Below are 22,056 nucleotides of genomic sequence, written 5' to 3'. Positions count from 1 at the left end.
TGGTATTTTTGTAGCTAATTTTGGGGGGTTAAATGCTATTGAACATTTGTTGACACACATCAGGCTTCCCACATACAATGCTACTTGCCAAATGATATCTACAGCTGCCAAAAACCTTGGTTTTCAGTTCCAAAAATATATTTCTTAAGGACCCTTACCTTTCTTCTGGCCAAATATATTCAAATCTGTTCAAACCCAAGCAGGAAGCAAAGTTAGGTACTTCCTCTTTCATTAAATCCACTGTTGACCTACACTTCACAAAATTCACTCATTGAACTTGTTAAAAACAACAAACTACATGAACCTGTGAGAAAAGAGAAGAATAGAGTTCACCACTATCAGAATCCAAGGATGTGAAGATGTTTTAAAGACCAAATATATCTGTGAAACACCTGTCTGTCTATAGAAATTCTTACATGTTATACTCGAAAAGCAAAACTGTTTTAAATACCTTAAAGAGGTTCTTAGGCACATACTACTGATGATCTATCCTCAGTACCGGTCTTTAGTAGTTGATCGGCTGTGGTCCACTGCTCATCTGATTGGGTGCCCATTGTCATTGCCGATGCACACAGGGGTATGGAGCATAAGCTGCTGCTCCAACCCCTGTGTAGTGGCCAGTGCTTGTAATTGCAGACGCAGCTGTCATTAATACCAATGGGAGGTGCACCTGCAGTTACTGGCACTGGCCACTACAAAGGGGGCAGAGCAGCAGCTTCCGCTCCATACACCTATGTGTATCGGCAATGACAGCGGACACCTGATGAGCTGATCAGTCAGGGTCTCTCACAGCAGACCACAGCCAACCAACTATTGATGACCTATCCTGAGGAAACCCCTTCAAATGTCAATCAGTAACTGTGAAACCCCCTGTAAATCCAAGCTTTAGCAATAAAGAAGAACACATCCTTTTTATGTTGCCACAAGCATTTTTATACTTTAAGCACTTTCTGAAAATATATAACAAAATTCAAATATGACAAATAGAATACATTTGGAAAATTGCATGATATATTTCTGTTAATGTATAGTCATGGTCCACAGGGAAACAGCCAATTAGTGGGCTAAAAAAATGAGTAGGCTGTGGCTCACCCAAGAAAGTACATGAATAAATGAAAAGGGGACCAAACATCAAAAATAGTTGATTGCCTTTTCAGGCATGACTAAATCAATGACCAGGTCCCATCTCCATTGTTTGCTAATACTGTGGTACCTGCAGATAGCGGGAATCCAGCACAGGTTTCCATAGCTCATGGGGATTTGTGTTGGCCCAACCTTTCCACCGATCCCATAGTAGCCATGGGTGCTACCTCTATACTAGTACATACTCCCTTGAGTCCAAGTCTGCTTTCCTTGTGTATGGGCAAGAACACCCTATAAATTGTATATAAAGTACCAAAAAGCAGGACTAGAGTATTTTCACAGAATGGCAGAAACTCTTATGCCAGAATTTTTTCACGTGAACTTTCGAGTCCATGCTTGCTCCACAGGTAGAAAGCCTCAGTTGTATCACTAAAGTCAATAAATAAAATGTAAGTCAGTAAGGTGAAGACCATAAGTAAAATGGCTCCTCAGGCAGTGCCAACTTCAGTAGACAAAGTTGTCAGGGTATAGAAATACGAAGTATAGTCATCTCTTAGTTGTATGCGTTATATGTAGGCACAATATCACTTCACCCTCACCAGTCTTGGGTTTCATATTTTTCAAGAAGGAAATAGTGAATTCCGGCAGTGCAGATTAGACTACCAGTATGCCCAAGTTACATGTCAACCCTTATATGAAAAGAACAATCAACAGCTACAAGCGTGTTGCTAATAGCAGCCTATTTGGTACCCACTACTTGCTAGTAGCGTCATGGTAGACCCTGTGCTGTAAGAAGATAGAGGTACTGTACAACTTTTTATTACATTTAGCAATTTTTAGTCCTATTTCTGTACAGAATGGAGGAAGTTGACACTTTGAGATTTGCTCCACAACAAGGAAATTGTAAAAGTGCAGTGTTGCTCCGTGAATATAAAGTGCACTTACTACAAGAAAGTAAATATTCTATGCAGAGCTAAGAGAATAAAATATAGCCACCGGTCTTCAGTTTATTGCTAGAAATTAAAAATAGCCATAATTAGATTATGTGTTTATGTGTGTGTGTGTATATAGTGTACATATATAAATATTATATATATATACATACAAGACTCGGCAAACATGTCTTGGCACACCTCTTCTTTATGTTGGTGCTTCACATGTCTATTATGAAAAATAGCACAATGTGAATTGATAGTGATCATGATACAGGCTCTAAGCAGTACGGCTCGTGAAAGGTGGCCAAAAGTGCTTGAGGTCACTTTAATTTTTCAAAAAGGTTAGTAAATCCCATCTTTTCTTTAATAAATATGGTGGCATGGTGATCTGTAGTCTGGCAAAACATTGGCAGCCACAACCTAGCAACACTGACGTTGATGCAGATCTTCACCTCCGTAAGATACCTTATGCTATTGGTTTAAGTCTTCAGCTGAATCCTTCAAGTAAGTTTCAATATTTTAAATCCTCACTATCCCAAGTCCATAGCGCCACATAGAAGGAATTGTTCCCGTGGAGCCAGCAAGTACTAGAAGTTGTTTAGTAACTTGACGTATCTTGGAGCCGACACACAAGATTTGGCAGTGAAATGTTTGGAAGGAGGCCACATGATTCTCAGCAGTCCTAAGGACTGGAGATCTACTGAGTGCAAACATCTACAAATTCTTCAAGTTATATATTATTTGCGGCATTAATAGCATTAGTTGTATAACAGCTTGACCATCACAGCCTCTGCCGAAGTCAAGGAACCCATCAAGGAACTTTTATCTATGAGCAGGTTTAATTATTTCCATAGCCGTATCTAGTGCACATGTTTTATGTGAATTTGCTCATATATATATATATACAGCTTTATATGCTTTGTTTAAGAATTTCATGAATCCTTAGATACTGGTTTGGAGATCTCCGTTAAGCAACGTGCGTTGTGTTTCTGTTGTTTCATTTAACCTGGATTTGTCTTGTTTGCTATCACTTCTGTCGGCTTCATCCATGCCACTGACCTTGGATAAGCAAAGCACATTCTGAAAGCTTTTTTTAAAGTTGTCAGATAGAAAGGCATAAAGTATGGGATTGGCACAACTGTTGGCATAACTCAGAACCACAACAAAGTCCCACATAGCTTTTAGGCCTGGAGTCGGCACTATTAAGAGAGAGACAGAGGAGACATTGAAAATATAGAAGGGGAGCCAACAAAAGATAAAAACTGCTACCACTATAGACACCATCCGTGTAACTTTCTTTTCTGACCGTTTTCTTTTGGAGGAACCAACTCTTATCCCAGAAGACTTCACTTTGATGATGATGAACAGATAGCAGAGGCAGATAATACTGAGAGGAATCAGAAATCCTAGGATGAAGGCATAAATTATAAAACCGGTGTACCAAGTTCCAGAGTTACCAGGCCAGATAATGGTGCAGCTGCCTCTTCCACCATGAGATTGTACCCCAGCATAATTCATGATGGGCATGATTACCAAAAGTGAGATGGCCCATACGGCAACATTGACCATCTTAGCAGTCCTTGGTCTTCTCCACTTTGCAGACTTGATTGGATGAACCACTGCAAGGTATCGATCTATGCTCATGACTGTAAGGCAGAAGATGCTGGTGAACTGGTTAATGCCATCCACTGTCATGACAATTCTGCAAATAACTTTGCCAAAGGGCCAGTGGACCAAAGCCACCTGCATAGCCAAAAAGGGCAAGCCAAGCATAAACAGTTCATCAGCAATAGCTAAGTTTAAAATATAAATATTGGTGATGGTCTTCATCTTGGCATATCGGAGTATGACGTAAATAACTAATGTATTTCCACAAAGTCCTACAATACACACCACAAAGTAGATGAAGGTAAGGATGGCATTGCTTGTCATGTCATAGTAATGTGTGTCGTTTCTGGAGACATTGCTGGTTGTCTCTACTATGTATCCCTGTGAAACAGGAGAATAGTACAACTCTGTGATGTTGGGTAAGTCTGAGTAATCTTGATCCATTTTCTCGTTCTCCAGTGAACACAAGTAGCATTTATCTACTCAATACTCATGGCAGTCTCTTCTGTCTCTTAAAGTCTGGTGAACACTAAAACAAAACACATAAAAGAAAAAAATCATTAAAAGCTAGCAGATATAAGCAGTAACTGATTGACAAATCGATTTACTCTGTCCAAGCCCATTTAACAATAGTTATATATGAATGATCTTGTATATCCATGTACTATTATGTTAGCATGCATTGTATATCTCTACAGCTTAAAGGGGGATTCTGGGACTTTAAGTAATGATGACCTATCCTCAAGATAGGTCATTAGTAGTTAATCAATGGAGACCTGCCACTTGGTGATCGTTCGGCCCGCTGTCAGTGCAGTGGACCAGATGTAGTCATGTCATAGGTAGTCAGGAGAGGAAGTGTAGTAGCTGAATTCCCTCTCGTTAAAATCAATGGGAGTGCTGCCTACTATTACACTTCCAGCTACTCAGTTCAGTCAGGGTTAGACTTCTGGTCCTGACTCCAATGAGGAATAGGAGGCAGCGCCATTTGATTTCAATGAGAGTGAATTCGGCTATTACACTTCAGTGCTGACCAGCAATGATGACATCTGCCCTACTGCACTGATAGGGGGCTGAACGAGCAGCTGGTCTACAGAGATCCCGAGCAGCGCACCCCTGTTGATCACCTACTGATGACCTATCCTGAGGATAGGTCATCAGTAGTTAACGTCCTGGAATACCCCTTTCAATCTATACAAAATGTTGAATTTTTCTCTATTCATATCAATCAAGCTTCCTAAATTCTATCGAATGCCTGTGGAAAAAGATAACAGTTTAGTGTCAGATATATGATGTAATAGCTCAGGGTGTGTCCCCAATGACATGGTCATCCATGAAACGCTCACTCTTTTTGTTTAAAAAATGGATGAAATCTTGGCATTTCACAGAACCATAGTGTATAATGGGTTTAATATAACCAAACTCTGCATATGTTTGATTGCTTTTAGCCTGACATATGTTTCTTTGCATTTTTTGGAGGGATCGAAAAGCATAGTAACAGAGTATGTAAGGCCGAAAAAAGGCATATGTCCATCCAGTTCAACCTATTACCCTGACTCCAGTCTGGCAATCAGAATAATCCCCGGATCACCAACCCTTCTGAAGTAATCAGTGACTAGAACATGAAATATTGTAATGCTCAAGAAAAATGGACCAAGCTCCTCTTTAAATAGATGATGAGAGAGATCTCTGTATTGTCCCGATATATTTATACATAGTTATTAGAGCGCCCCCTTGTTACAGTCCTGAGTATAAATAGATGATGAGAGAGATCTCTGTATTGTCCCGATATATTTATACATAGCTATTAGAGCGCCCCCTTGTTACAGTCCTGGCTATAAATAGATGATGGGAGAGATCTCTGTATTGTCCCCTGATATATTTATACATAGTTGTTAGGGTGCCACTCAGACATCTTTTTTCTAAACTAAATAACCCCAATTTCGATAACCTCTCTGGGTATTGTAGTCCGCCCATTCAGTTTTTTACTTTATTTACCGGCCTTTGTACCCGCTCAAGCTCTGATATGTCCTTCTTGAGTACCGGTGCCCTAAACTGTCCACAATACTCCATGTGTGGTTTGACCAGTGACTTGTAGGGAGGAATAACAATGTTCTCATCATGCGCCCCTCGACCTCTTCTGATGTACCCCATAAGTCTTTTTCCATATCAGTGTTCCCCAGTGGTTTCCCGTTTAGTGTATAATGGTGACATGTATTTCCTGTCCAGTGTGCAGAACCTTACATTTATCAGGGTTACACCCCATTTACCACTTTTCTGCCCCCAACTAATCCAGATCCTCTTGCAACCACCTTGTGTACTGTCTTGTGCTTCTTTACATTATTTTATTGTACAATCCCTCTACCAGGTCATTAATAAATATATTATAAAGAATAGCGACCAATACTGCCCCCTGTGGTACCCCACTAGTAACGGTGACCCCATCAGAGTATGTACCATTTATAACCACCTTCTGCTTCCTATCCCTGACCAGTTTCTTATCCACTTACACACATTCTCGCCCAGACCAAGCATTCTCATTTTATATACCAACCTTTTATGCTGCACAGTATCAAACGCTTTGGAAAAGTCCAAATACACAAGATCCAGTGACTCTCCTCGGCCCAGTCTAGAAATTACCTCCTCATAGAAGCTGATCAGATCAGTTTGACAGGAGTAGCCCCTCATATATCCATGCTAATATGGAGTTATACAGCTATTTTCCTTGAGGTACTCCAGGGTAGCATCTCTTAGAAACCTTTCAAACATTTTACCCTCAATAGAAGAAAGACTTACTGGCCTGTAGTTTCTAGGTTTACCTTATCACCCCTTTCTGAAAACCGGCACCACATTGGCTATACGCCAATTCAGTGGAACAGACTCTGTTACTATTGAGCACTTAAAGGGGTTGTCCTGCGCCGAAACGGGTTTTTGTTTTTTTTTTAACCCCCCCCCCCCCCCCCGTTCGGCGCGAGACAACCCCGATGCAGGGGTTAAAAAAACAAACCGGGTAGTACTTACCCGAATCCCGGCGGTCCAGCGTCTTCATACTCACCTGCTGAAGATGGCCACCGGGATCCTCTCTCTCTGTGGACCGCAGGGCTTCTGTGCGGTCCATTGCCGATTCCAGCCTCCTGATTGGCTGGAATCGGCACGTGACGGGGCGGAGCTACACGGAGCCGGCATTCTGCACGAGCGGCCCCATTGAAGACAGCAGAAGACCCGGACTGTGCAAGCGCGGCTAATTTGGCCATTAGAGGCCGAAAATTAGTCGGCACCATGGAGACGAGGACGCCAGCAACGGAGCAGGTAAGTATAAAACTTTTGATAACTTCTGTATGGCTCATAATTAATGCACAATGTACATTACAAAGTGCATTAATATGGCCATACAGAAGTGTATAGACCCACTTGCTGCCGCGGGACAACCCCTTTAAATATAATAAACTAGGGTCTGTCAAGCACCTTACTTAATTCCCTTAAAACACAAGGGTGTATGTCATCGAGAACCCGCGATTTGTCTGTTTGAATATTTTTAAGGAAGTTCTGCACTTCTTCCTGGGTTAAACTGGTAACATTTAGTGTAGAGTTTAGTTCATCACTCTGCATCTCATCTGACATTTCCTTTTCCTCAGTGAATACACTGGAGAAAAAACATTTACTAGATTTGCTTTCTCCTCATCACTCTCTACAATTTTTCCTGCATTATTTATTAAAGGGCCAACATTTTCAGTATTAATCTTTTGTACTATTTATCTAATTGAAGAACAGTTTAGCGTTAGTTTTACCCTCTTTAGCAATAAGTCACTATCTCGATCATTGCTGCTTTTATCTGCTTTTTACATAATTCATTTTTTTCCTTATCGGTTTTAGCACTTCTTAGCTGCCTTCTTGGTTTAGTAGTTTAAACGCTTTCTTTTTCCTGTTTATTGCCCTCTTTACATCTTTATTGAACTACATTGGTTTTCTCCTATTACTAAGTCTTCTATTCCGGAAAAGTATGAACCTCTCACTGTAAGTATTCAGGATGTTTTTAAACACTTCCCATTTATTGTCCATAGTCTTATTTTTAAAGACCTTGTCCCAGTCAATATGTTTAAGGCTAAGCTGATTTCGTAACTCCCCTATAAAATTCTCTATTGAAATTGAAACTTATTAAAATTTATTACATTATGGTAACTATTTACCATGTGCCCCCCCCCCCCCCCCCCAACCTGCACTTCTGTCATTCTATCAGATCTGTTGGCTTATATTAAGTCCAAAATGGCTGTCTCTCTAGTTGGGTCATGGGCAAATTGGGTAAGGTAATTATCTTTAGTAATATCCGGACAGTTAAACTCTCCTATAATAAATACCTCTGTTAGGTTGTGCTGCTGAGACCTGTAGTACTATGGCTACTAGCAGCACAGCCCCACAGGTGGTGAATAATTGTGCTAGCTAGGTGTGGTGATCTCCTGCTAGCCAATCCCCCGGGTCTTTGCTCACATGTAAACCCAGCTCCTGTCAGTGTCTGCCTGGTTTCCAGGGTGAGCAGTCATGTTACTTCTGTGTTGCAGCTTGTTGTGTGACTGGTGTCCAGTGTTTGGCATGTGGCCAGACATTAGGTGTGGATAGCCCTGTAGGGGGTATATGGTGTGAACAGTGTTAAGTTCTGTATGTCTGAGTAAGTGGCTAGACATGAGGAGTAAATTGTCCTGTTTAATGTGGTTGGGTGTCTAGCATGCTAACCCTAGTGTGTTGCGGTGTGAACTGTGTCTGGTGCTGCTGGACTCCTGGTTAGTGTAGGGACTAGAAGTATAGCCTGGAGCCGTGAAGTGGCCCGCTAGCTTCCACGTTTTGCTCAAAATGTCAACTAATACCTGGTATTTATATATAGCTTACTAGTGGTTGCATTTTGGCTGCTGTATGCTGTGTTTTCTGGCTCTGTGTTCTGTCCCTGTCATGTGGCATGTGTATGTATCCTGCTCTGGTGCGTGGTTCCTAGGATCATCTAGGGCCCAGATCCAAAGACCGCTGGGCCGCCCTTTATTGGGGCGATGTCCCCACTTAGGTAGGGCCATGTCAACCTCCTTGTAGCACAGGGTCAGTGGTCAGAAACTGTGTGTACCCGTTCTTTGGTCATGATTGTGTGGGCCCCGTGCTTAGTTTGCCCACACGATCGTAAAAAGCTCATTGTAATTTGATGATTCATCTATTTACTTCAGTAATAGATTTTCAGTAGCTTCTGATATTTCGTGGCCTATAGAAAACCTCTATGAGGATTATATTGTTGTTTTTCTCTCCATGTATCACTACTAGAGATGAGCGAGCATACTCGCTAAGGCAAACTACTCGAGAGAGTAGTGCCTTATTTGAGTACCTGCCCGCTCGTCTCTAAAGATTCGGCTGCCGGCGGGGGGCGGCTGGGGAGAGCGGGGAGGAACGGAGGGGAGATCTCTCTCTCCCTCTCTGCCCCCCGCTCACCGCTGCAACTCACCTCTCACCCGCGCCGGCAGCCGAATCTTTAGAGACGAGCGGGCAGGTACTTGAATAAGGCACTACTCGCTCGAGTAGTTTGCCTAAGCGAGTAAGCTCGCTAATCACTACCCATATAGACTACTTTAAGTAGGATTTTACACAAAGACAAACTCCTCCCCCTTTCAGGTTTTTACAATCTCTTTTGAACAGACTGTAACGCTGCAAGTTCACTGCCTAGTCACAGCTTTCATCCAACCAGGTCTCCGTTATTCCCACTATGTCGTAGTTTTCCTCAGACTTTATTACTTCCAGTTCATCTACTTTATTGGTCAAATATCTAGCATTAGTCACCATACAGTTTATAACGTTTTGGTTATACATTTTAAGTGTATCTCTATTAACTCTTCTGCCAGCCTACTACGCTTTTCTGTCCCATGAAAAAACCTATAGAAACATATACTTTTATTTTTAACATTGCAGTCAATGAAAACCATATATAAAGGCTGTCAGGTACGTATTGTACAACCCCAATTCTAAAAAAGTTGGGATACTGTGTAAAATATAAAAAATGCAAAGAAAAAAAGAATGCAATGATTTGGAAATCTCATATAACCTTGTTTTAGGCCAGGCTCACATGGCCATAAGTGGAATCGCTGTAGGCCTCCCACATTAGATTACAGTTGTGAGTTTGACCATGGCGCTGCGTACAGCCGCAAAATTGTACTGCGCATGACCATGTACTCACACGGGTGTCATGTGCAGTACATCTGTTTTTTTTTCTTTTGATTTCCCGCACCGTCACTTAGCGATGACATGGATACCCGCAGCCTATATGCAATGGGTATATACGCGACCATAGGGAACAATGGGCTCTATGTCATGTATATCTGCAGTTAAATTAGAACATGCTGCGTTTTATATGCTAATGTGATCAGAACTGCGTAAGGAAATGCAACTCAAATCTGGTCATGTGAGACTGGCCTTATTCACAATGGAAAATAAAGCACATATCAGAAGGTGAGAGTGAGACGTTTTTCTCTTTTATTTCAATAAATTATCTTATTTAGAAATTGATGGCAGCAACACATCTCACAAAAATTGTGACAGGAGTAACAAAAAACTGGAAAAGTAAGTGGTACTAATGAAAAAGAGCTCGAGAGTCAATTTTCCACTAAGGCACATGACTGTAAAAAAGACCATGTTAGAGAGGCAGAGTCTCTCAGCAGCAAACACGGTCAGAGGTTCACCAATCTGTGAAAAACTGCATCTAAAAATTGTGGAACATTTTCAGACAAATGTTGCTCAACGTAAAATTGTGAAGACTTTGAATATCCCACCAGCTACAGTATATCATATCATCAAAAGATTCAGAGCATTTGGAAAAAATCATGTACACAAGTGACAAGTCAATGTTGGATGCTCGAGATCTACGGGCCTTCAGGCATCACTGCATTAAAAACAAATAAGGAAGATAGAACAATACCTCCGCAGCGCCACCTATTGGATGGCAGCATTCCTGCAAATCAATGCTTGACCCTTTATACAGGTCTTTAGAGCAATCATTGGGAATTAAAAACAAAGGCAGAATCCATCCACAGATGGCTGTTTTGGGTTATTGCCCCTCATCAGTGTGCAGTAGGATTCTGGCTTGGCTAGTGAGAGGCCTGTGACGGGGGTCAGGAAGGGTATCATCTCTCCTTAAGGAGCAGCTAGAAAGTGAGTGAGGAGACTTATAAGGCCATCCATGCTCCTCTGCGTAATATGCAAATAATTGGATGTCAGTATTCCTTTAAATCAATGTTTGACCCTTTATACAGGTCTGTAGAGCAATGATCAAAAACAGGCATGATTCTATAATGCAGATGACTGCATGGGCTCAGGAATGCTTCCAGAAATCATTGTCTGTGAACACAGTTCGCCATGAAATTCACAAATGTCAGTTAAGGCTTCTTTCACACGAGTGTAGGCATTTTAACGTTTTCTTGCTGTCGCCATAAAATCGTGTAAAAGGGCTTTTTTCCACCAGGGTAATTAGTGTTTTCTTGCTCATTCACACGACCGTAGAGAATAGATTTTAGCTAAAAAATACGTTGCACCCCGGAAAAACCCTCGCTTGGCTTAAATCCTCTGAATGACTTCTAATGCCTACATAGATGAACCCGTAAACTTCTCCCTGCCTTGGCTGCTGCTAAAAATGCCTCCTCCTCCCTTTTTTCCCCTGCTCCCATAGGAGTCTATGCGACCCGCCGGAGTACATTGGCCAAAAAATAATTTCAGAACCTTCTTTTTGCTCAACATATATGCGTCGGCGAGTATTTCGGTCGCCTATGTTCAATTTTTCACGGTTCGATGTTTTAATGTGCCGTATATTCGCCCGTGTGAACAGATGCTTTGGAAACCCAGGGCTCAGATGGTTGCGTATATCGGCTGGGCGTAAAAACGTTGCCATTTATGCGCTCGTGTGAAATAGCCCTTAAGCTGTATCATGCAAAAAAGAAGCTATATATCAATGCAATCCAGAAACGCTGATGTCTTTTACGGGCTGAAGCTCATTTAAAAGGACTGTTCAGCTTGTTATCAGCACACAGTTCAAAACCTGCATCTCTGATGGTTATGGGGTTGCATTTGTGCCTATGGCATGGGCAGCTTACGCATCTTGTAAGGCATTATCAATGCTGAGCTGTATATAGAGATTGTAGAACATATGCTCCTATCCAGACGACATCTCTTTTAGTGCAGGACTTGTATATTTCAGCAAGACCATGCTAAACCAAATACTGCATCCAGCACAACAGCATGGCTTCCCAGAAGGAGAGTCCGGGGTGAAGCGGCCACCTGCAGTCCGAACCTTTCACTAATAGAAAAGATTCAGTGCATTATGAATACGAAAAATCCGGCAAAGAAGGTCCAGGACTGTTGAGCAGTTAGAATCCTACATCAGACCACAATTGGAGCATTCCTCTCCCAAAACTCCAGCGATTGGTCTCCTTACTTTGCAGACGTTTACAAACTGTTGTACAAAGAAGAGGGAATGCTACAAAATGGCAGACATGGCCCTGTCCCAATGTTTTTGAGATGTGTTTCTGCCATCAATTTCTAAATGAATTAATATTTTTACATGAAATGGATACATGTCTCACTTTCTCCTTCTGACATGTGTTGTGTATTCTGCTGTGAATAAAAGATGGGGTACTGGTGTAATATGTCTCCACCGGAAGTATGGGTGGAGACATGGGTTGGCCGGGCTGAGTTACAGGGGATGGGCAGGTCACTCCCACAGCTGCGGATTGGCGGATGCCCTGCAAACAGCTCCCCAGAGACACATGTATCAGCTCTCCCCACTGACAGCTCACACATCTCCTTGCCCTCCTCCTCCTCCTCCTCCTGGTCCTACTACTAATGCCATCTCTGCTCCTGACCTTGCTGTCACTTTCCCCGCTGGGCTCCCCATCTCACCTCCTGGGGATGCTGTACCGACCCCGCGGTCACTCTCCCTCCCCCCGCTGGCCTCCCATGTCCACTCCTGACCCCGCTGTCACTCTTCCTGCTGGCAGGGGCGGGGGGCTACTACCTAGAGGGGCCGGGAATGAAGATGGGACAGCCCCCCACAAAACAGTAGCAGCAGCCGATTGTCAGCCGGCAAGTAACTGGCCAGCCAGGAGGAAGAGCACCGTCTGTGGCACACTGCTGACCGGCCACCCAGCTGGAGGGAGCGACACGCAAGAGCTAAGGGTCCGGAGCCGAAGACAGCACAGCCGCACAAAGCAGGTGCAAGTAACAGTAGGGACGGGATACAGCAGAGACCAGGAGCCAATCGGCAGCTAGGGGCGTGACCGGGACGTTACCTCCAGCTCTGCCCGGTCAACCCGTAGCTTCCGGTGTTGACATATAACACCAGTACCAAAAGATGGTTGGATGAGATTTCCAATATCATTGCATTCTTTTTTTCTTTGCATTTATATACATTTTACACATTGTCTCAACTTTATTGGAACTGGGATTGTAACATTACATGCAAGGCCACCAAAACGGAAGCTGGTCTTAAAAGTTGCAAATCTGTTAAGGCAAATTCACTTCAGTGGAGCTGAGCCTAAGGCCTCATGTCCACTAGCAAAATTGAATTGCGGATTCCTCGGCGGAATCCGCATTCAATTTTGCCCATAGGGAATCATTGGCCATCCACGGTCAATTAAATTGAATTTTGCACCTGCAGATGGCATTTTAATAGATTTGGGTTTTTCACGTGCGGGAGAAAAAAACGCGGCATGCTCCATTTTACCGCGGATTACGCACGGATCGGCCACATTGCTATCACATTGCTAGCAATAGGTGCGGATATCCGCGTAAATAAATACCTTTTAAAGCAAATCCACGCGGAATCTGCTGCGGAAATCAGCAGCAGGTTCTGCGCAGATTGTATTTTTCTAGTGGACATGAGGCTTTAGGCCAGGCTCACATGAGCTGGTTGGATTCTGCATGTGAGAGGCCCGCAGCGAATTCCATCCGTCACCCCGGCCGTAATGTATTGCGTATGCATGCAGATTTTTTGTTTATTGGTATTTCCAGCACTCTCGTCGCTTAGTAATGACACAGGTACCCGCAGCCCATATGCAATGTAATTACGTATGGGCTGCAGGTATATATGGGATGATTAAGCACCATGTACTCGATGGTCGCGGATTCCACTGTAAAATAGAACTTGCTGTGCGTTATTTTCCCCGAATGGATTACTCAATTCCGACCTGCTCAAGCGGAATTGTGTAATCCAATGTATTTGATTGACCAGCGTATTACCATTGATCATACGAGCGTGGAATCCTCAATTCAAATCCGGCCAGGTGAGACCGGCCCTAATACCATATATAACTGGTGGATAGGTTTGCTCTGTTTCTGCCGTGTTTTTCTAATCCCAGACAATCCCTTTAATTGTGGTTTTATAAGATTATTCTACTTGTCTCTTCACCGTTTCCAAGCTGTGAATCTCCTTCCTGAATGCTCTTGTATAACATTCCCCTTGCATTCCTTCAGTTTTTCTGTCCTAGGTACGTTACGTAATAATATTGTACAATATAGGCAGGGGAGCAATGCATTATTCTCACACTTTTCTGTACATTTCCTGGATACTGATATTAGTACATTTGGCCATGTTATAATGACTCAGTCCTGATTCGTCATTCTCCGTACAGAGGTCTGCCAGACGCAGAGAGCAATCAGTTATTTCCACCCAGCTGAAAAGACTATTGATTTTGTATCACACTCTCGCTCTAATAGGAAACATTTCAAACACTTTAATAAATCCTGCTTGTGGTTCAGGGATGAATCTCTATCCCGCCCGTATGTACTGTACTGCACTTGTCTTAACGATGTTATCGGGAGATTTCTTACACATTTATCAGCCAGGTCATATATTGAAAATAGAAATTCATAAATCCTTAAGACTTCTAAACCGCGTACAGGCTGCCATCTTCACCCCATAATCTATGCCCAACAATCAATACGAAAGCATAAACAACAGCAGATCCTGCCTTACGTTAGACGATGCCCTGTGTAGTACCTTCCGCTGGCATCCCCCGTATTATGTAATCAGAGTAAGTCCTGAATAATGTCCTGTGCATTACATTTCTCTCGGCTCTCCTGTCCATATGAGGTATGCTGAGACAATGCACCAACAACCAAACTTCTAGTGCCTAATGATCGGCGCCAGTTTCCAAACAAATGTTGGCCAAATAACAATTCCATACAGTTACCTTTTAACAATGCTATACTGTGCCACCACCGGTACATGCTATAAAAATAATCTACAATGCTGCACAGCAGCAACACCACACAATGCCTAACTACATATCCTCATATACTGCTATGTAACTAATAACAGTTATATACTGCTATGCAAATAATATTAAGATTGGTGATGGTCAGAAATGCCCCCTTCAACTTGGATGGCCAACATGTCCTGTACAACTGGAAGGATCAAAAACCCATAGAGCAATGCGGCGTTTAGATGGAACGATAGATAATCGTTCAGTTTAAACGTGAGCCAAGGACTGAACGACGAATGAGAATTGTGTGGTTCTCGTCCATAATTCAGTTTCAGCCTAAAAATCAGCACTGGCCCGGGCACTTATTGTGAAGTTTTCAGTTTTTCACGTAGGAAGGTGAAACACTAAATGATAAATGAAGGAGGATTTCACAAGTCTCAACGATAAATGTGCAGTTTAAACAGGCTGCCCGAGCGTGAATGAGCTGGCGATGATGTCACCAACTCGTTCGTTTGGGCAAATAAGAATCGCGAGGTGCTCACTGTGGCGAAAAGGAGCTTAAGACATTTAAAAAGACGTTTTCCATGGAAGGAAAGGAAAACACAAAAGTGAATACTTGGGCCTAGACAACCTATACCTCCTGCATGATGGACCAAGGGTCAAACTTTATCTCAATAGCAAAGACAATTTATGAAAGAAGTGAGAAAAGAATTGAAAGTTGAGGTTGGCAATGGCAAAAATTAACATGGCCATGCCTTCAAAAGAACTGAAGACACAAGCAGGGGTTCGGACATTCATATGGCCATCAAGATTTGGATCTGCCTGGACAAGAACGCGATAATATAGTGATAAATAATTAGGAACATATGTATTCCTACTGGGTTTTTACCAATCAGATGCTTTCATTTCCAGAGTCTACATCATCGAAAATGCAGTAATACTTTGCGTGTCGACCTCTGTTTAGATCTGGTTTATTTTATTAGACGAAGAACAGGACTCCAGTCTGACCGGATTTCATCAGCTCATCTTTCCAGTATATTTATTGATGTGGACTGATATTTGTATTGTGAAGATACAGGACAGAATTCTCCCATCCATATTCAGTAGTCTTATGCAATATGTAGATGTGAGGACCCAGTGTGGCATCGCATGCTGGGGCCAGTAGTTTCCTCCCACTTCTGGCTTTCTCTTCTTAGCTGACCCTTCAAATCTTTATCTCCATTCAAAAATACCCCTTTCCTTCATGTTATACTCTCAGAGGATCCGGAAAGCTGTCATATGAGAAGCTGTCATGTTTCTCACACTGGTGGGCACCACTGATTGTTTTTTTTTTACCATGACTCACTTAATAGTGGATTTCAAGGTTAAAAAAATCTGTTTTTTATTGCCTTTACTCTCCAGACTCACTACTTTGTGAGTCATAAAAAGAAAGGAATTGTCCACTGATGGCCAACATATCCTCTGACTGAAGGTCTTACAAAATTCCTATATCTTACCTTCCTAGGCCCCAGAATTTAGTGGGCAACCAATAACAATTCATGATTACTTACTCTGGCGACTGAAAGTCATGCTGGGACCTATAGTGTCATAACAACTGTTGACCTACTCTTTATATGACCCCTCATGCTATCACTAATCTTTGGTTGTTATTTTGGAGTAGCAGAAATGATTGGTACACTCTTTCCCCATATGGAAAGCCATACTGGGACAGGAAGAAACAAGTAAAATGGATTCTGATGTGGTGAGAAATCACTGTTGCTTTCAGATTGTCAGCTTTTGCAACAATGTTGCGCAAATGCAAGTATTTGCTGTTTATATGATATGATACGGGTGATGCAATGCAATATTTGCAGTGTGCCAACCATGAGGCATTGGTGGAAGGTAGCCATGGTTGCCACCTGCAGTCAGGCATTTCTTAGTAAATGACGTGCCTTACAGACATGTTGCTCATTACAACCTAAAGTCATGTACTTAAATGACCATTCTGTTCTGTGCGCTGACATCTGAAGTCTGACCACGAGTTTCAGATATAACAATTCTGGCTCCTCGTCAATAAAGTCACAGATAAGATTAGTTGAAGTTACAAATTACTTTGGGTAAACAGGCTTGGGAGAAATTCAAAGGCAAACAGCCCTATATAATCAGAAGAGTAGCTTGGTGCCAGTGTGTGGGTGCCAACAAATCACTCTGCTTTGGCCAGGGTATTTAGACCGAATCTTTGGGTGTCGGAAAGCCTAGCTTGCACTCCGTGTAGAATGTAGCTAATAAGTAAAAACCTGGATAATTGTTCTAGAATATTGATACACTGTAACATTTATATATTATAACGCCTAGTCACAATATCTTAACCTTGAGCAAAGAGGTCTAATAGATCTTTTTACTGCTAATTTTCCTTGTATGCAGGATAGATATTAGAAATATATAAGGTCATTTTGGTGCAAGGGAATAGACAAGAAGTCACTTACCTGTATATAGTCACCTAGGGGTTCAAGAAGCCCAGGTAAATCCACGGTCTCCGCTAGCAGCGCACCTGTCACAGTCCATTATCCTGAAGTTTCCCACCTGTGCTAATCCCTGCAGGAGGCTTCAGGATCATGTAGGAATTCCTCCAATATATTTCTGGGGTCTGATGGGAGAAGAGCTCCTGCCTGTGCTTTCTAGTGACTTTCTTCCAGCTGGTCCTTAGCAGCACAGCTCTCCCAGTGTGTGTGCTCAGTCTGAAGCTCCCTTTACATCTGAGGTTGTATCCACAAGTGAAGAGAGGAGGACTTGCAGAATTCCTCCTGTTCACATGCAGATGGTGCTCAAGCCATACAATCCCTTTCAAGTCTGATGCAAGCTAGAAAGATGGAAACAGCGTCTCTCTCGGCACAGAAGCCCCCCGCCTGCGTCACCGCTGACAGCAGTCAATCACTGCATGTGTGTGATTCTCTACAGTTATTTCTCTATTTGGTAGTTTGTAATATGTGCGCTCTTCACTAGTCTTGCAAGCATTCGTAAGGTTATATTTAATCTACAGATGTAGCAGAGTAGATTTTGTCATTTTGTAGAATTTATTATAATCTCATGATGCTATCATGATCACAAGACCGCCGATCATGCAACCTGTACATACGGTTTGGCAACCGTGAAATTATAAATTCATGTCGGCTATATCTGTAAATGTTTTTCTTAATGTACCGGAGTTTATAATTACTCCTGTACCAATTGGCACCTGCTTTACTTAGGGCTTAAACACATGGGCATGTTTTAGTCTCTTTTTGCGGACGTGGAAATCATGGCCGCAAAACGGGACAAAATGAAACCATTGATTTTAATGGTTTCATTTCTACTATCGGGATTCTCACGCATTAATACTACGTATGAGAAAAGATAGGACTTGCCCTAGCTTTCTTGCATGTAGTTTTCTTATGTGCAAGTAAGATAAAGCAGGACCTATCGTCCCACTTTTTTTTGTCATTGCTCCTGACCTTGCTGTGACTCACCCCGCCGGCAGGCTCCCAGCTCCGTTGTCACTCTTGTCCATGCCACCGCTGTCACTGTCGTCCATGCCGCCCTCCCATCTCCGCTCTTTGAGGACTGTCTAAGTCTATCTCCAGCCCCATGCACCCTTCAATCTGGCAGCAGCATGCCACTTGTTGCCCGTCTCCTCCCACTCTGCCATGCTGACGCGGCCGGGCTCATCAATCCTGCTGCCGACGCTCCTACTCCTGCTTATACTGGGACTTCTCCTCCACAGGTCTTGCAAGGGCCTACGCCACTCACCCCACTGCAGCCGCTCAAAGTCCTCAGCATCCAAATAGTAACAGTGGTTCCACTAGTTCAGCTGCCGCTGCTTCTCCTGCTGCTGCTCGGACAGCTCCTACAGCCGTGGGACAACGAAGACGGCCAAGCCACACTGGGAAGGCAACCAATCAGAAGCTTAGGGGCATTAACCAGGGCATTACCTGTCACTCTGTACGTCTCCACCCATACTTCCGGTGTAGACATAATGCATCAGTAGGGCCCTTATATGTGCAATAATTCAATCCCAATATGTATAAAAAAACAAGGAGGACTACAGATATACAAATAGTGCGTACCTGCACCCTGATGTGCGTTTCACCACCTGCTTTCTCTTGGACCCCTGCTTATATGGGACCCCTGCTTGCGTTGTACTTATATACACTCCATGCTATGTTTTTTAAAAATGTTTAACAATTTTGAATTCTAATAAAATTCTATTTCTTATGCTCTTGTGTCTTGTGTGTTGGACTAATGCCCCATTTACACGCAAAGATGATCGCTCAAAATTTGCTCAAAAGACAGTTTGAGTGACAGTTTAGAGCGATCATTTTGCATAGCTACTAATGGGCACTAATGCCTATTAGTAGCATATTAGCTTCATTTCTATTTAAATGAAGCTCCCTTCGCTGTATACAGATAACAGCAGGTGGTCTGTTATCTGCATACAGCTCCGTTTTTCTCCCACGGGAAGGCAGCTGAAAACAATGTTATCAGCGCTCCTGTGGAAAATCACAGCATGCGGTCCCTGCTATTAGCCGAACAATGGTTTTTATGCTGAACTAAAAATCACCATTCGGACGAAAAGCTAACGATGGTAGCATTTAGAGGCAACGATTATTGCTCAAAAAATATTGTTTGAACGAATTTTGAGCGATAATCGTTGTGTGTAAATGGGCCTTTAGTGGTTTGGTGTAGCTTATATTTATACACACAGACTCTATTTGTGATTAGGGTTGTTTCCCTTTATTGTGTTTAATCCATGCAGATAGACAAGATTGCACTAGAATAAAAGATTTACAAGTTGGGTAATTTTAGTAATGTATGCCCCCCTTGTAGCCGAGTTTAAGAAAAATTACGTCTAGATAATAATAGCACACTATTTTACAAAATATCAGCTTCCTCTCTGCTTGCGTTGTACTTATCTACTTCCAAAAGCTGGAAATGTTCCTTGTCCTAGTCCTACTTACACATTCAAGTGTTTGTTACTATGTATCAGCTATGGCTATCAAACCTAAGTCTAGAACAAGAGAGACATATGCTGTTGCTATGTTGCACAAAGGCTGGTGACACAACTGTGTCACGGCGTCCGTAATATGGATGTGTCCTGGCCTTATCGTGGGTATCCTGACTTGAACCTGGGTACCATAGATTCCTATGATGCTCAGAGTTCAGTTCAGGATATCTGTGTTCAGGCCAGGACACTCATCCATATTACAAGCATGCAGCCATAATACACTTGTGAGTCACTGGCCTAAGGGTGCATCATACAGAGCATAATTACTATGGATTTCATGTTTGTAAAATCCGCAGCATTTACGGTACGTTCATACGGCGGGATTTACCATGGAAAAATCCATGTCTTTTTAACACCATTTTTTTGTGTGGATCTAATTTGCCCTGTCAATGGGCAAAATCCACATGGGAATTCCGATGCAGAAAATCACAGTTCCGCACCAAGAAGTGACATGTCACCTGTTGACACAGAAAGCGATTTTCTACATCAAATTTTGCGTATTGACAGGACAAATTCCCTGCATGGATCCGTGGCAAAAAGCATGGATGCTGATGTGGCTTTTGAGCCAGAGAGCAGCTGTGTAAACATACCCTTATAGTACACACCATATGGATGAGCTTTACATTTTGTCCACATGCTAGGCAAAAATTCCATGCGGAAGCTGTTCCAGAACTGACATACTCTGCTGCAACATATTAATTCTATGTTGTGGATTGGAGAACGAATTTCACCCTTTGCAATGGAACAGTGAAATCTGAGCAAATCCACATTCAATTTCTTAGCAGAATTCACGCCATGAGAGCAGAAGCACATGGGCGTATGCGCCACTACGCTCGCTGCTATGGAACATAGTTGCGCATGAACCAGCTTTTTTTTTTCCTCTGACTTTTCAAACTCCACGCTAGTGCACGCGACTTTGAAAATCAAAATGGGAAGATAGGTCCTGCCCTGGTAGCATGAACTACGTGTGGGAAAGGTGGAGCAAGTCCTATCTTTTCTTTCCCATACTATCAACGGGCGAGAATACAGCTGGTGAAAGTGAAACCATTGAAATCAAGAGTACGCCCCTTTTTGTGGGCGTGATTTTCATGCCCACAAAATAGGACAGAATCCCAGTCGTCTGTTTAAGCCCTTAGCTGCAGAGCTTCTGCTGTGGAAAATTCACCACAAATACATCTAGTGTGAACATTCCATAGGGATCACCTAGAATGACAAACTATAACAAAACTGCATGGTAGAGTAACAGTATAAAGTCAGCCTACCCATCGTCCTAATCCAGAGAATTCTTCAGCGGTGCATGTTGTAGGAGTACTACACGGATTCCCAGTGGACAGCTAGGTAGGGCAGGCAAACAATGGATCTATTTTTGGTGAGTTTTGTGTATCTCGTGTATCTCGTAACAAACCAATTCGACCAAGAATATTGTCCATGTAAATATGGCTAAAGGGCGGCTTCAGACGAATGTGATTTTTTTGCAGATGATTTTAATGGTTTCATTTTGACTAGCGGGATTCTTGCGCGTCAATACTACGCTCGAGAGAAGATAGAACTTGTACCTATCTTCCTGCTTTTTTCTTCAAACGCCCTCAAACAGATATGTAGTTGAGGTGGAGTGAAGGACAGGGTGCAGTAAACTCTTGGCCAAAGCTTCTACCAAGACATGGCTGCACAGAGTTGAGCTTGTCATTTGGCAAAACTCATAATGTTAACTGCAATCGCAGCATCTGTATCAGCTGGACCGTCTCCATGCAGAACACAAGTTAAACAAAAAAAAAGTTTTGAAATTGCATGTAAAGCTCGTCATACCGCTGACAGCAGCACGGTGTATTTCAGGGTTGACAGACAACTTACCTTTGAACCAGTTTCTGCTACATTTAGAGAAGCAAGGATAGATCTGCATACGGTCATAGAAGCAAGGAAGAATCGCTAGTGGAAGGAGGAAGGTTCCTTGTCGACCCACCTGCAGGCCATTCTTACTGAAGTCTTCACATCTGGAGGATCAGTACATTGAACAGAAGATGCTGAATGAAAGGCACAGACTCCCTGCTCTTTCATCATGACATCCCCAGTCTTTGATCTAAGAAGGAAATGTTAGCAACAAGTGGACATTTTATTTCTCTGGACATGTGTTAAATAACATGCAGCACTAATGAACATCTCCACAAGCTATTAAAGAGCACTTGTCACCACGCCTGAC

At 42.6% G+C, this 22,056-nt stretch overlaps 1 protein-coding gene across 1 annotated transcript; it reads right to left on the bottom strand.

The window, feature by feature from the left end:
• Nucleotides 1–2,200: 2,200 nt before the first annotated feature.
• Nucleotides 2,201–17,532, bottom strand: SSTR2 (somatostatin receptor 2). Its single transcript, XM_066586212.1, has 2 exons — nt 17,305–17,532; nt 2,201–4,155 (listed from the first exon to the last, which is right to left on the bottom strand). The coding sequence occupies exon 2, from the start codon at nt 4,068–4,070 to the stop codon at nt 2,961–2,963; it is 1,110 nt and encodes a 369-aa protein (XP_066442309.1). The 5' UTR covers nt 4,071–4,155; nt 17,305–17,532; the 3' UTR covers nt 2,201–2,960.
• Nucleotides 17,533–22,056: the final 4,524 nt, after the last annotated feature.

The sequence above is a fragment of the Eleutherodactylus coqui genome, chromosome 13 (assembly GCF_035609145.1).
Source record: "Eleutherodactylus coqui strain aEleCoq1 chromosome 13, aEleCoq1.hap1, whole genome shotgun sequence".
Lineage (NCBI taxonomy): Eukaryota > Metazoa > Chordata > Amphibia > Anura > Eleutherodactylidae > Eleutherodactylus > Eleutherodactylus coqui.
The sequence above is the reverse complement of the archived record's forward strand: the minus strand, read 5'-3'. Positions and strand labels throughout refer to the sequence as shown.